Here is a 13,895-nt window from a genome sequence, read left to right on the forward strand (position 1 = left end):
TCCAGGGATAGGCTCTGGGCCAAATTGGCCAATATGGGTATTAACAGAAGGTTATTACTTCTGATGATTAAACTTCATGAGAACAATACCCTCCAGATAAGACTCGCACAGGACGGCAGACTCTCTAGAGAAATCCCAGTCCAAAGAGGAGTTAGACAAGGATGCCTATTAGCCCCATTTTTATTTAACATCTATGTTAACTCCCTGGTCACATGTTGCCGTGAAATCGAAACCCACCCCCCCGTGTTCTCTAACGGCAGAAAAGTACCAGTTTTAATGTATGCGGATGACGCTGTTCTTCTCTCTCAAACCAAAGTGGGTCTGAAACGTGCCTTAGGAAAGTTTAGTGACCAATGTAACACTGAACTGTTAACAATTAACTTTGCCAAAACCAAAATTGTACATTTTAACCGCTCCTTCAGGAAAGATAATTGGAGCGTAAAGGGAAACGCCATTGAACAGACTAAGACCTTCCAATACTTAGGCATTACTTTCTCTTATAATGCCAAATTGTCAACACACCTGACCACATCAGCTATATCAGCAGGAAGAAGTGCAAATGCCATCCTTAGATTATTCAGAAGGAAAGGAGCTGGCTTCCTCCCGATGCCCCTAAAAGTTTTTCAGGCAAAATCTTTAGCCCAACTCCTGTATGGCTCTCAAATGAGCCCCTCTGCCAACCTTAAGACCCTTGAAACAGTACAATCAAAATTCTTAAGATCATTATTTGCTACCCCAAAGTGTACACCTAATGCAGTCTTAAGGCAAGAGGCAGGACTGCCCAGAGTGGAATTAAAAGTCTGGGAGCAAGCAATATCCCTCTGGCTGAAAATCTATTACAATCCTAAGGGACTGTTACCTTGCTTCCTGGCCGCAGTTCCCTACCCTCCTTGGCTTATGCAAATAACTAACAAGATCAAACAAATTGGCTTAAACCCTGAAAATCTTTTTATTGGAACTCTGAACAAGGCAAAAGCAATTATCACTCAGAGACTTTACGATGTCGAATTACAACAAGAAGACGCCCTACTCCCGGAGTCGTATAGATGTTTAAAAGCTTGGCCTAATTTTGCAGCTGCCCCTTACTTAACTAACATCACTAACGAAGCTTATAGATGGGCTTTCTCTAGAGCCCGCTTTGAGACAATGCCCTCAGCAGTGCTGCACGGCAAATTCACGCGGGTACCAATGCATGCACGTCTCTGCCCCTGTATGTCTAATAAGGTAGAATCTGTCACACACATCCTTCTATTTTGCGAATTTTATAGTGAAGAACGAGCTCAATTTATTTTGCCGCTTTAATCAAAATTTATACCCCTACAACATTATTTGGAATCCTCCCCCGAAATTCTACGAAAATACCTTCTGGAAGATTCCTCAAGCTCAATATCATATGAGGTGGCCAAATTTTGCACTTTAGTAATCAGGAAGCGTAAATCTCCTCTGTTGAACGGCACTCTGCGAAGTTCCCCTGTGTAATCCTTTCCCCCCCCTTCTTTTTCTTTTCTGATGTTGTTGTTGATCTCTTTTTGTTTGATCTTGTGGTGTCTAGTGTCACTGGCTTTTGCCGCAATAAAAAGTATGTATGTATGTAGATTTTGCCTCTGCTAACCTCCCCAAGCCAACACCAGAGGAGGCTTGGCAGTGGTAGGTGGCCTGTGCGCCACTGCCCCACACTCCCGGGCTGCTTCCTTGTGGGGGGAGCCACACCGTTTTGCCGGAGGCCTGCCCCCCTTCCCCCTTCCTTACAGTGGCTTAGGGGAGGCTTGAGAGACACGGTTGGGACGGGAGCTGTTGTCCCACACCCCTGACGGCCTTCGTGGGCAGCTGTTTCAGCAGTGATACTGTAAGGTCACAAATATAAGCCACACTTTAACTTTTCACAATCAGAATTTGGGGGGGGGGGAAGTATGGCTTATTTTTGGGCCAATACGGTACAGTGGTACCTTGGATTAAGTACTTAATTCGTTCCGGAGGTCTGTTCTTAACCTGAAACTGTTCTTAACCTGAAGCACCTCCTTTAGCTAATGGGGGCTCCTGCTGCTGCCGCGCCGCCGGAGCACAATTTCTGTTCTTATCCTGAAGCAAAGTTCTTAACCCGAGGTAATATTTCTGGGTTAGCGGAGTCTGTAACCGGAAGCGTATGCAACCCAAGGTACCACATCAAATGCATCCAATAATAGACAAGCAAGGCAGGGGAGAATAATAATGCCTGCCTGCCACCTAGAACTGTTGTAAGGATTACCCAGATGAAAGCCAAATAAAGGCCAAGCGTCTACACAGTGGCTTTCAGCCCAAGTCAGGGCTCCTTATATTGCACCCCACAATAAATGTGGTGCAGTGGTTAGAGTGTCAGGCCTCGGAGAGTGGGGTTCAAATCCTGTTCAACACGGAGCCAGTCACTGCCCCTCAGCTTCACAGGGTTGTTGTGTGGATTAAATGAGGAGGGGGAGGCCCCGTATAATACCTTCAACTCCTTGGAGAAGAAGGTGAACTATAAATGCAATCAATCAATCAATCAGCCATCCAACCACACTGCATACCAATTACTCACCAATCTCACAGCGCTTCCCAGAGAAGCCTGGGCGGCATAAGCAGATGAAGAAGTTAGAAGAGTATAATGCTTGCTTGCAGCGGCCCTCATTGAAGCACTGTTGCCTCCTGCTGCAGGCTGTCAGACAAAGAAGAAAGAGAACCTCAGGTTTCCCCCGCCAGCAGTCGAGTGCTTTCAGTTCCTGGGCCCATAACCTCTTGGGGTGGAGGAGCAACTCAAAGGCAGAGCGGATACGTGGCTTGCAGAAGGTCTCAAGTGCACTACTTGCTGGCCTCTGCAGTTAAAAGGGGTTCTAGGGAGTCACATCGTGGGTCAGGCGTTTTCAACCACCCCACTCACTGCCTTTGGAAGCCTTGCAAGTTGCTGCAGGAGGAGGACAGTGAGCAACATCACAAGAGAGGTGTTCCTAGGACCAAGGCAAGACTGTCAAGCTCCTGCCATCGGGTCCCAGGGTCCTATGAAAAAAGCTGCAAAAGTTTGGGTCACCCGCTTCATTGCTGCATCCTGCACCCAAACTGTCTCCCATATGTACCCATCTAATACCCACCTGTGCCTGGCACGATATGACAAATGATGCCGTTGGTCACACACCGACAATATTCAAGTTCTTTTTCTCTTTGGCGTAGCCAGCTGTCCCTGAACTGGTAGATCTCTTGTGTTACTGGGTCTTTGCATACAACTGCAATCAGGAGAGAGGAAGGGCTCCTGAGAAGAGTCCCCCACACCACCACTTCCCACCCTCCAGGCACCAAACTCCCCTTTGCTCCCTGCTCAGCAGCAATGGTGGCTGGAAGTGGGAGGACATAAGCCAGGAGGCCAACAGTAGGTGGTGCCAGGTTGCCAGTGACAGGCAGAGCCAGCAAATCCTAGGTTTGTCACCATCTTCCTCCTCCCTGCAAAGCTCTACAAGGGGGACACTGAGATGGAGGAGGATGAAGCAGACCAACGGGTTACACGTAAGAAGGCAGGCAGGTGGGGGTTGTGGGACATTATTATGGTCAAACCAACAATTCATGCTTTGCTAAGATAGGCACATGAAGGGGCTGAACTGATAGAGCTTTCCTGTGAAATTTGCTAGAGAGAACTCTGTGAGATCACTTCCTCTGTCTGCCTTGGCAGGAAGCTATTACACTACATCCTTCCTTCCTGCCCGGGCAGTCTCCTTTTTCTTTATCCTGCTTCCAAATTGACCACACGTGCCCATCTGGGGTCTATAGCTCAGACAGCACTTTGTACTTTGGTAACTTAGCAGTTTTAAACCTGCCTTCATTTTGCTACTCTAACTCTTGCTACAAGATCTAGATTATGTAAGTAAATACTACTTTTATTTCTTCACAAAACAATGTTTGTGTGATTGGTGTTTTTACGGGGGAGAAAAGGAGTAACACCAGGATATCCAGTCTGCCTTAAAACATCCTGGATTATTGTTGTAGAAGGTTAAATTAACCTTGCCTTAGCTTTCAAGTTTAAAAGCTGCAAAGGATGGTACTCTGATCTTACAAATGTGAACAAGGAAGGATAACAACTAAACAATATATCCTCTCCTAGTGTCTAGATCCTTTCCTTGAAAGCAGACTGAGGATGGTAGGGCACTGCCCCATATGCCCTCATGAACCAGCCTCCACTGCTCAGCAGTCACCCTCTTTCTCTTTGTAAAGGAGAAAGGGAAATGTCTACCTTCTCTTCCAAGTTCTTGGAAATACTTTCAAACCTTGTCAGCCAAAGGGAGGGTGGTAAATCCAAAATATTTTCCCTCCAGGGCAGTGCATTATTTGCATCTGCATAGGGCTGCCAAGTGACCATAAGCCTTGGGGGGCAAGGGGGCAATAGCTGGTGATTTTGGCCAGGGGGAGCAATGCAGGATTGGCAGTTGTGCTGCCTGATTTAAGCAGCCTGCTTTCTTCCAGTACACTCTGCAGTTTTAAAGTCCCCAGTGCTCACTCTTGTTGCAAGCAAACGGATCGTGCCATGTGGGTATTCGGGGTCAGCAACTTGGAATACTCGTGCAGCTAGTCCTGCCTGCCCGTGACCGTTCTGCTTTGGCCCCACAGTTCATTTATCCTCAACTTCATAAAACTGCTTGGCATTAAGCAGTGTATGAAATATTCATATTAATGGTGTTTCCTTGTATCCAATGCTAGTCAGGCTCCAAGCAGCCTCATTGAAATTAAAGCAGCTCAGCCATGTCCATTAACTTCCATAGGTCTACTCAGAGTAGGACTAAGCTCTGGATAAATCCCAATATTATCATTAACAATAGCTACTTTTACACTACTTTTGGCCTTGCCAAACGAATCCCAACTTCGTTCCATTTACAAAACCCAAGTTATGAACAAGTTTTTGAACAAGTTAGGTCACAGATTTCCATGCTTGCTTAAAATTCCAGTTACAGATCCTGAGCACAGAACGGGGCTTAGTTTGGTGCTCTGTGTGGGGACCCCTAGGACCGGGAGAGCAAAATCAAAATAGACCACCCAGTTTGTTTGTGTCTATCTCCTCAGAACAGCACACTCCACTCATTCATTTTGGAACTGGGGTGCTAATCCTGGCTACTTACCCTTTGACCGAGATCCCAGTGCAGCATACCAAGAAAATTCCTGCCAAGACACAGAGGGGAAACGTTGGCTTTTTTAAGGAAAGACATTGCCAGAGAAAGTCCTATTTCATAGCTACTTCCTAAGCTCTGGAGCAGCCTTTCCCAACCCGGAGCCCTCCAGATATTTTGGGCTGCAACTCCAATCAGTCCCAACCAGCAAGCTAGAGATGCTTTGCAGCAGGGAGAGCTCCATGTCCTGCCATTCCCAAGTGAAGCAAAATGAGTTACGGGTTCTCAGGTGGTCCCTTTGTTGTTTAAGTCACTTAAACACTGTTTTTTAAGAAGAGATAAATTGGCTGAGCAACCTAGTCCCCACCCCACCAGAAAGAATTTGATTGGGTGGAGGTGCCACTACAGGCTAAACTGGCATCCTGCCTGAGGGGTGAGCCAAGTGTCAATCCACCAGTGCAGAGCACCCCCCCCCTCCAAATGTCCAGGCAGGTGATGTTCCAGAGGTAAGGAGGGGCTGAGTCAGCCCAGGATCTACTGGATCCCAAGCAAGTCCCAATGACATTGCGTGATAGCATGGGGTCCAGTTGGACTACTTCAAGCTGCTGCAACAATTGTCTGCCTCTCCCCCAACACATCTCCGCCCGCCAGCTGCTGCACCAGTTAGGATTGCTCCCCCAAACAGTGTGCAGCGCAGGACTTAAAACTAAGCACTACACACTTACAACATTCTCTCTTGCTCCTTCTTGCCGTTATGGGGGGCGGGTGTGTAAGGGACTGAAGCAAGAGGCCATGCCCCATAGTGCTGTCAGGGTTGGACTTTGGGACAGACATCAGCAGCAGGGGCAGAAGGGGTCCCCCAACAGAGCAGAGCTGGCCTTGTAATGGAAGTGAAGCAATACAAGACCATCTCAATAGGCTCCCCATCCCTCAAACCTGCTAAGGTGATTTAAGTCCAGAGTCTAAAATTACCCAACTGCACCGCAAGCTGGAAGTCTGCTTATCCCTCTTCTAATGCGCTGCTAAGGCGGCTGGAAAGAAAAGCCAAAGTGAACAGACAGGTTGGCAGGATGAGCTCTTACCTGGCACTGAATTGTGGCAAATCCTCCCAGCAGCAGGAGAAATGGGGAGAGTCCTTGTCCCAGCCTCATTCTGAAGTCTTTTCAAGGCCTTCTCTTCCAAGTGTAATCAAGAAGCCTAAAAGAAAACAGAGGTAGGAGAGAAGGCAGCTAAGGAAGACCTAACCCATCATAAAACTGCAGACCTCTACTTGGAGGAAGGGAGTTGCAATGGCAAACTCTGGCCCGGGAGCTGACTGGCTGCTTCTAGGAACTTTGCCCAAGACTCGTGAAGCACACACAACAACGGATGGCCGGGCAGCAAGAGCGGATCTCTCAGCTGGAGAGCTCAGCCTGGAAGTGCAACAGCAGCTGCCGCACAGCAGAGCATATTTACTGGCAGATTCCAAGCCAGGCGCATCTGCTCCAGAATTTCAGCCCAGGCTGACTGTTTGTGTTCTGGTCCCTCCCTTTGGCTTGCTGAAGAAAGTAGGTTACTTGGCCTGGGAGCAACGGGGCTTGTGGTCTTGGCTCTCTGCTCATCCGGGTGGCGGTGCTTTCACCTCCTTGACTCACTTCCCTGCAGCCACAACAAGCCTCTTGTAGCCTTGAGTCGAGGCCAAGAGCCAGGCCTTTGACTGCTGCCCTTCTGGTTTAACTCTCCTGCTGCCATATTCACAACATTGTGCCCACCCCAAAAGAAGTTGTGGCTGTGGGTGCTCCATTATCCAAGTCTTCCTCCAAAGGCAACATTTATTTTCTCCTTCCCCTTATCCCCATACTTTCCCCATTTTAAAATTGCCCTCTAAAGCTGCCTTTCCGGATGCTTTAGGCAAATTGGCTGAAACTGAGGGGAGTTTTGGTCCAAAATCTCTGGACGGAAATTTGAGCCCAAAACCTTGGAGGGCACACGGTTTAGAAAGGTGCGGCCATCCAGCAAGGTCACTGAAGGTTTCTGAAGGCCTCCTCCTGCAGAGCATCTTGGCTGTGTGTCCTGGAAGACTTAACCCCTGCCTTGCCGGCCTTTTCCCACCTGGCCTGGGAGGAAGGGCCCTGACTGACTCCAGCTACAAAAGCTGGGGCTGCTGAAGAGGCCAGAGACCATCTTGGTTTTCTCTTAGCACAGACGCAGTTCTTCAAGTCTGAGCTTTCACAGCCAGCACCAACCACCATTGGCAGGACTGGCAGCAACCGCAGCAGGTATGTTCTCTGTTTAAGACAAGTGCTTTTTTCTGGGGGGACGCAGACCCCTAAACATTTTATGACTCTAAGTTTGGCCTCATTGGGGGGCAGTATTTCAATATGAGTAGGAAAATGAGAGTAACCCTAAACATTTTTTTAAGAAAAAAAGCACTGGTTTAAGGTAAAATTTTATTCTCTTGCTAATTGTGCTGTTTTAAATGTGCATTTTATATCAGGCTTCCTTCTTTGAAATGTTTAAGTTTTTTTGTTAACTTTACTGCGTTAAATGCACATTCTGTAGTTGACCTCCTTTATAAGGTTTTGTTTTGAAATCTTTAAGGTAATACTTTAGTTTCCTGTTAACTACATTACTTTGAATACATACTTTATCTTTGACTTTCTTCAGTAATGTTTTATTCTGGATTGTTATATTTTATGTTTTAATTTGTTACAAACGGCTTTGAGACTTTTTCTTAAAAATATGAAGCGGTATAGAAAAGAAAAGAAAACTAATAATAATACTCTGCAAACATTTTATTTGGATGTCCACAAAAACCTGAGTTTACTGAGTGAGGGTAGCACTGTACGTTTTGATAATGTTTGCATTTTAAAAATCATATTTATCTACCTCAAGCCTGAGGCAGAAGACTGGAGAAAGATTAATTAAAACCCTTGCTTAAAGGTAGCCACCTGCCTAAGGAAAAGAAAAACCTCCCAGGAAGTTTGCATTTGCATTACTTCATTAAGCTACCAAAGCGAGGCATCGGTCCATCCTGGAACCTGAAAATCAAGGAATGGCTGGTGAGTTTGCAAGCAAAAGGAATATGTGTGTTTCAGTTTGCTTATTAGCTTAGGAAGGGCAGATTAGGTTTGCATGAATGAATCTCTCTCCCACAGCCTTATTGAGAAGTTGTCTGCTTTCTATACGCACAGAACACACACACATTTCTTTTGTCTGTGAAAAGATTTTGCGAACCCACAAACCACAGGCAAAAACGGGATGAGCAAACTCTTCCTTCAACCAGTGCTCTGCACCCTCCTTGTCTGGCTGGAATATGTCCTTGAAAGCTGACAGTGACTCTCAGCTTGCAGGGATGGAGAACAGAGAGGTAGGGGGGTGTGTGTGTGTGTGTGTGTGTGTGTGTGTGTGTGTGTGTGTAAACCAGCCTCCTGTGCAAAGGCAAAATCCACATTTATTGCTCTGCCCCTCCCCCACAGCATGTGTCCCCCACCCCAGAAGGCAACAAGGCCCGTGGACAAAGAAGGGGCTGCTCTACACAAAGTGACATTTTGCAGGGCCCCACAAGGTCCTTTTCCATGGTGGAATTGCTTCCCAGGGAGTCTCTCTTACCTTACTTCAGTACTAGCACTCCAGCAGAGAGACTGAGAGGGCTCAGTCAGTAGAGCAGGAGACTCAGGGCTGTGAGTTTGCGCCCCATGTTGGGCAAAAGATTCCTGCATTGCAGAGGGTTGGACTAGATGATCCTTGTGGTCCCCTCCAACTCTACAATTCTATGATCTATGTCCTCTGCACTTTGTAAATGGATTTGAATCTGCACTGTTGCCCTCTGTTTTTTAAAAAATCATTATTGCTGTATTATGGTAGAAAAGTATTACGGCGATTTGCACATCTGAGTGCTTGGCACAAAAAGTTGACCAGCATTTTTGTAAAAAGAAACCCAGACACCACACCAGCTGTTCCCAGTGGCCAATGATGTGCAGAGCCCACTCTCTGTATGCTGGTGCCTGCGCCCTTTTCTCCAGCCAGCAACAAGGATGTTCCAAAAAGATAAAGCAATCTAACTGGATCCACATGTCAGAGATACAGCTGTGTTTACAGGGGTGGAAACTGAGTTTGGCAAGCACATCTCAAGGAAGCAAATGGTTCTAAGAACCCAAAGGCTGCCAGCTCCAACCTGCTTCCTGCCCCCAAAGCCCCTGCCAGCCAGCTCTAAGGATCAGCCCCACCAGAAGGGAGTCAGCCTGGTGCTTGTATAGAATGTAATCCTGTATTAGAAAGAAGGAGAAATAACTTATTGAGCCACAAAGAGAGAGCTGCTGCATGTAGTTCCCTTAGCAACGCTCTTCCAGCTTCCAGCCTAGGACTTGGCCGAGCCTGAATGGAAATTGGGAGCTCTGTAAGATGCTCTTAAATAGACTGAAAGCAGAAGGTTTGTTTTGAAAGAACTGGTTCCTAGTCTGAATTTAAGGAGGACAAGCAGCAGACAGCTGACCTTCCTCTGAGGTACCAGAGGACATTAGGAAAATGGGAATCTGCCTTCTGTTGAGGCAGACCGTTGATCCACCTAGGTCACTATTGTTTACACTTCCTTCAGTCCCATCCTACAAGTCAAGGATAAGGGAAGCGGTCGTGCAGCAGTGCCTGTGGCGGCACAGGCTGGCTGCCTGTTGTCCACAAGAAGCTTCCACTGGCCCATCGAGAGCAGTGCAGTCTACACTCAGCGGCAGCAGCTCCCTGGGGCTTCAGGGCAGGCCAGCCACACCAGGATAGGCGGACGACTTAAGCCAGGACTTTTTGCATGCAAATCTGATGATGTCCTGTGGCACAGAGCTATAGCTGCCCTTCTGTGACTGAGTTAGACCTTCCCCAGGCTATTAGATTGCATAGTTAGCTGGATAAAGAGTGGCACAAGCAAATACTGACAATTAAATAACAATACAATTACAGTGGTACCTTGGGTTACATACGCTTCAGGTTACATGCACTTCAGGTTACAGACTCCGCTAACCCACAAATATTACCTCGGGTTAAGAACTTTGCTTCAGGATGAGAACAGAAATCATGCTCCAGCTGTGCGGCGGCAGCAGGAGGCCCCATTAGCTAAAGTGCTGCTTCAGGTTAAGAACGGTTTCAGGTTGAGAACGGACCTCCAGAATGAATTAAGGACTTAACCCGAGGTACCACTGTATTTTCAAAAACTTATTTGGGCTCCTTTTAAAAAAACCTCATACATACACACAAACACCCACCCACTGTATTCTTGCTTACTGTGTCCTAGTACTGAGTATGAGAAGTAGATCCAAAATCTAATATTTTGGAGAATGAACTAACTGTGAAGGGTAAAATATACAAAGCAGATGCCCAAGTCTGGCTTAACTAACATGGTCGTCACCAAACTCAAAACTGAACATCTACTGGGTTATTTTGCATTGCATCAGAGTGGGTTGTTGCCTTACTATATTATTTTCTTGTTATACAAGTCTTTTATTTGTTTCCAGAAGAGACCAGCCTCTTTGAGGCACCCACCCAATTCCCTGCCCAAACAAGTGATCCAAAAGAATTGCTTTACAAGATAATAAACCAGCCCTGCTGTCCTTGGGGAACTTCATGCTCTTTAAGAACCCTCCTGGGTCGGTCCAAAATCCTACCTAATGCAGCACCTGTTCTTCCTGGAAGCCCCTGAACTGGGCCTTGGGGCAGTGACCCTCTCTCTCACAATCCTGCCTCTGATCCTGGAGATAATTCAGTGACCACTGATAGCTTTATCCTCCACTGAGTTCAGCAACCAGAGCTAAACACAGCAATCCAACTGCAGTTGCACCACAGATTTGCATTCAGGCATCCTTGCATCCTTTTCTCAGCAGTTTTATTTTTTACTCCTTTGTTATTGATCCCCAACATGAAATCTGACTTTTTCACAGCAGCTGTTCAGCATTCACACTGAGCTGTCCCAACTGCAAAGTTGGGATTCTCCCTCCACCCCCTGCCTGTGCAACATTTTACCCCTGCATGCATCAAACCCCATTTGGCCTCCCAGTTACTCCTTTAGAGAGACAATCTGGAAAATCCAGCACCTCACAGCTCACCCTGGACTCTAGGCTATTTATGAGGAAGTTAAAAGGCAAAGTGAGACAATACAGATTCTCTGTGACAACTGTCCATACTTCCATTCTGCTTCCTGCTGTTTCAGTTGGTTATTGATCCACATGAGGATGCCTTAGCTCACGGCTGCACCCCACATACAAAAACATTTAAAACATGTGGTTCCTCCCCAAGAATCCTGGGAGCCATAGTTTGTTAAGGGTGCTGGAAACTCTATCTCTGTGCCAGGTAAACTACAGCTCTTGGGTGGCAGAAGCCATGCGTTTCAAATGTGTGGTGTGGTTGTGACCTTCGTTTACTCAGGACGGGAGCCTTGGGTGAGGGATTTCATGGAAAGAAAGCTCTCTAGATTTCTCATCACCTGAGGAAGTGGGAAGGCTAGCAGGCCTTGATACCAGCATCTCACTGGCAAACATAGTAACGCAATAAACAAAATAAATAAAACGGCATTGATTGTGAACAGGCTACACAATAGCAGCACCTGTCTGGGACACTTACAAAATTCCTTGGCCCATCTGTGTCCTGTGCTGACACAGGGCTGCTCTGGGGGATCCACCCACTGCAATGGAGCCCACTACAAAACCTTACGTGGGAGCAACTGGGCATCACAATGATGCATCTGGACAGCCTGGCGTCTCTCTTCACTGCCTCTTTCTCTCTCTTCCCATTCAAAGGTTTCCTGCCCTTACAGTCGTCTCATTATGGATACGGCTCACTAGCAATGTATCAAGAGAGAGAACAAACACAGCTTTCCAAGTATTGCTTTCTAGAAAGGACTCAAATAGCAAAGACTTGAAAAGGAATAGCCATCCAGAAATGGTATAACAGAGAGTCCGAGAAACTGGCTTTAACCAAAAAACCAACCCAGAAGTCGTGCATCACCAGAGGACAAAAGACAAAGGGAGCATTCTCTGCAGTCTGGTGAACCTTGGTTGCCTTTACAAACAAAGGAGAAGATAGTAAATCCAGTGCCAAAGGCAGTCTAAAACCATGTGGACTGGATGGCCTTTTGGGAACATCTATTTTCTGCAGAGGCAGCCAGAACCCTCAGAAAGACAAAACAACATTGTGTGACTCTCAAATTCCTGAGTGCTGTCTGTGCAAAAAGGGAAGGAGGGAGTTTCCCCCTCCCACTTATTTGTACTTGTAAAGATGTATGGTGATAATTTGGATATTTTATTTTTATTTTTAATTATAAACCACTTGGAGGTGGTTAAAAAAATTAAGCAGAATATCAGTTCTGTCCTGGATACTTTAGCTGAGATCCCTGCATTGCCGGAGGTTGGACTCGGTGACCTTTGGGGTCCCTTCCAACTCTACAACTCTGAGATTCTAGGATGGCTACTTTCAGTGGCACTGAAATCTCCAGAGGAGAGATCAGTTTGTGTCTTGATCCATTTATGCCCGGTGCTGGTGGCAGAAGGCATATATGCAAGAGGATGCTGAGTGGGAGGCGAGGAAGTCCTCAGGGCATTCGCCCCGCGCACAGAAGGTTAGACTGGGTCGGGTTCTGCGTAGGCTTCTTCGTTTCCCCCTCCTGGCAGGGAGGTTTGGCAAGGCGGGGTCCCCCACAGAAGCAGCCCCGCTCCCCACCTGCAGCCTGAACTTGTGACGGAGCCCAAGAGAAGCTTCGCCCGTCCTCCTTGGAGGCGGCGGCGCCGGGGGCTTCCCCACCGAGGGCGGATTCGAACCTGCCTCGGCCGCCTTCGACCACGACGCCCCGCAGCCGGTCGGAGCTCCGGCGCTGGGGAATGGGAAGGGCGGGCCGAGGCGCCGGCGCCCGGGCTCGCTCGGCTCCGAGGGGCTGCCTGCCTGCCTGCCTGCGCCCCAGCCGCCCGGAGAGGCTCCCCGAGCCCCGCGCAGCCAGGGCCGACGGGGGCATCCCGGCCCCAGGTGCGGAAGGGCCGGCCCCACGCCTGCTTTCACGCGGCCCCCTGAAATCTCCTTCCTCGACTCGGAAACAAGCAGCACGTGCGGAGCGCCGTCCCAGTCGGAAGGCTCCGCTCCCGCCCCGCGGCCCCCGGCCGGACTCACCTGCCTGCCTGCCTGGGCGTCCGCGCGTCGCGCTCCCGTCGCGGGTCGCTCTTAAGACTCGGGCGGGCGGGGCCAGAAGAGCCCTGAGCTGCTGCCGGCGCCGCCCCGAGGCGGGCGGAGGCCGCCGGCGACCCCCTCGGGCCGCCCCTTTCCTCCAGGAAGGGGCCGGCGAGGCCCTCGATGCTCGGCTCCGAGGGGGACCCCTTCCCGGGGCGGCGCGGAGGTCGTGTCCCCCTCGCCCCTCCCGGGCCAACTTCGAGGGGGGGGCAGAGAGGCTCCCAGCCCCGTGGCAGAGTTCTTCGTGGAAGGTTCCGTGGTCACTTTCAGAGCCGCGTTACGGAAATTGGGCTTCGTTTGAAGAATATGGGGAAAGATTGGTTACCAATTAAGACTATCTGAGCGGGGTAACTTGTATGGTCATTTATTCCAATGAGAAGCAGGGGTGCGGCGAGGTCTCCTGCTGTATTTGGGGACCCCCTTCACTGCCCCCAAGGCCTTCAGCTGAGGACTCCACGAAAACCCCTTCCATGATCGGCGGGGAGTCAAAACAGGGCATCATCCTCAACATCCCAGGTGCTGCACCAGCAGAGAAAGTCCAGGAAAAGCCTCCCAGGAACTCAGGACCAAGAGGAGCCAGGCTGCAAGCAAAACTATTCTGCCTGCTTTTCGTGGGGAACT

The 13,895-nt window shown here is 48.6% G+C and overlaps 1 protein-coding gene across 5 annotated transcripts in view; it reads right to left on the reverse strand.

Moving 5' to 3' along the window:
* PLAT (plasminogen activator, tissue type) overlaps window positions 1–13,314 on the reverse strand; it is a 29,574-nt gene extending 16,260 nt beyond the window's left edge. The window contains exons 1-5 of one of the 5 annotated variants that reach the window (XM_028741534.2): window positions 13,218–13,312; window positions 6,182–6,296; window positions 5,112–5,151; window positions 3,102–3,233; window positions 2,555–2,671 (exon numbers count right to left, since the gene is read on the reverse strand). In XM_028741534.2, the coding sequence (XP_028597367.1) occupies window positions 2,555–2,671; window positions 3,102–3,233; window positions 5,112–5,151; window positions 6,182–6,250 (358 nt within the window). In that variant the 5' untranslated portion in view covers window positions 6,251–6,296; window positions 13,218–13,312. Of the gene's footprint in view, window positions 1–2,554; window positions 2,672–3,101; window positions 3,234–5,111; window positions 5,152–6,181; window positions 6,297–11,681; window positions 11,704–11,771; window positions 12,248–12,987; window positions 13,008–13,217 lie in introns of those variants that run through there. The other 4 variants (XM_077931061.1, XM_077931062.1, XM_028741535.2 and 1 more) reach the window with 4 other exon arrangements.
* Between the last annotated feature and the right edge of the window lie 581 nt (window positions 13,315–13,895).

The sequence above is a fragment of the Podarcis muralis genome, chromosome 7 (assembly GCF_964188315.1).
Source record: "Podarcis muralis chromosome 7, rPodMur119.hap1.1, whole genome shotgun sequence".
NCBI lineage: Eukaryota > Metazoa > Chordata > Lepidosauria > Squamata > Lacertidae > Podarcis > Podarcis muralis.